Raw genomic sequence first — 1,154 nt, 5'->3', positions numbered from 1 at the left:
TGGCACACCTGCGCCTGCAGCCGCGTGATCTCGTCGCCCGCCACTGCAGCCACCTCAGGGCCACCTACATAGACGGATACACGCCCACTCCGGTACAGCGCATTGAGCTTTAACATTCTGTCATGTTTTCGGTTTATTTTATATTTTGGAGTGTGACATTTGTGATCGGAGCTAAGCAGGTTGTATAATATGTTGTGGTGTGTGTTGTGCAGACGATGTCCAACATCGTGTCCTCCCTGGTGGCGGCCAACGAGCAGGCGGTGGGCGGCGCGGCGCTGGCGGCGGCGCTGGACGCGCTGCGGGCGCCCGACCTACTGCGCGTCTCTCGCGACGAGTACTTCGTGTTCCTCACGCCACCCGGCGACCTCTACGACAAGAGCGTCGTGCCGGGGTACTACTGGCTCTCACTAAACTTATATATTATTTACATGTCACTGTGTGATGTTAAGTGAAATACTTGTATTAACAGCAATGATGACGGCAAGGAGATGAATTTGAAGCGCGAGAGCAAGGCGTACAGCTATAAAGAGCAGCTGGAGGAGCTACAACTGCGCCGCGAGCTCGAGGAGAAGCGGCGCCGCGAGGGCCACGCTAAGCAGGTGCCCTCGCCGCACACGACATCTACACAATATTTAGTTTTTTTAATACCATTTTTGATTAATCTATTATGTATTTCTATGTATTTTATGTATTTCCTCAGGTGCCGCTGAGCGCTAAACAAAAGGAAGCTATTAAGTTGCAGCTGGCCAAGGAGAGCATTATTCGCGACCGGCTCACCGCGGTAACTAACTGCATATATTTTTCTGTAACTGCCAGTGACCACTCGGGTTCTAACCGGTATTTGTATGTGGAACAGCTGAACGATCGCGTGGTCGTGGCCGAGCAGCTGGTGAGCGCGGTGCAGGCGGGCTCGGCGTCTGCGGTGTGCCAGCAGGCTAGGCACTTGGTGTCCGCCGTGCTAGCTGCGTTGCGAAGCCCACTGGCCGCGCCGCGCCTCGCCCCGCTCTTCCTGCGCCTTCGCCCCGCCCTGCTGCCGAGACATGCCCTGCTCGGTGACACCGTTGCACGCGTCGCACTCAGGTACGTACATCCTTAGCACAATAGCAAATATACACAGTCATGATGTATGCACAGGTATTATTTTTATATCAACA

General features: G+C 54.4%; 1 protein-coding gene across 1 annotated transcript; it reads left to right on the top strand.

The window, feature by feature from the left end:
• The first annotated feature begins 6 nt into the window (after positions 1-6).
• On the top strand, positions 7-1,118 carry LOC106127803 (translational activator GCN1-like). Its single transcript, XM_013326051.1, has 5 exons — positions 7-92; positions 213-391; positions 470-599; positions 701-781; positions 857-1,118. The coding sequence occupies exons 2-5, from the start codon at positions 216-218 to the stop codon at positions 1,094-1,096; spliced, it is 627 nt and encodes a 208-aa protein (XP_013181505.1). The 5' UTR covers positions 7-92; positions 213-215; the 3' UTR covers positions 1,097-1,118.
• Positions 1,119-1,154: the final 36 nt, after the last annotated feature.

Source organism: Papilio xuthus, unplaced genomic scaffold (genome assembly GCF_000836235.2).
Source record: "Papilio xuthus unplaced genomic scaffold, Pxut_1.1 DF824555.1, whole genome shotgun sequence".
Lineage (NCBI taxonomy): Eukaryota > Metazoa > Arthropoda > Insecta > Lepidoptera > Papilionidae > Papilio > Papilio xuthus.
This window is presented reverse-complemented; position numbering and strand designations above follow the sequence as displayed.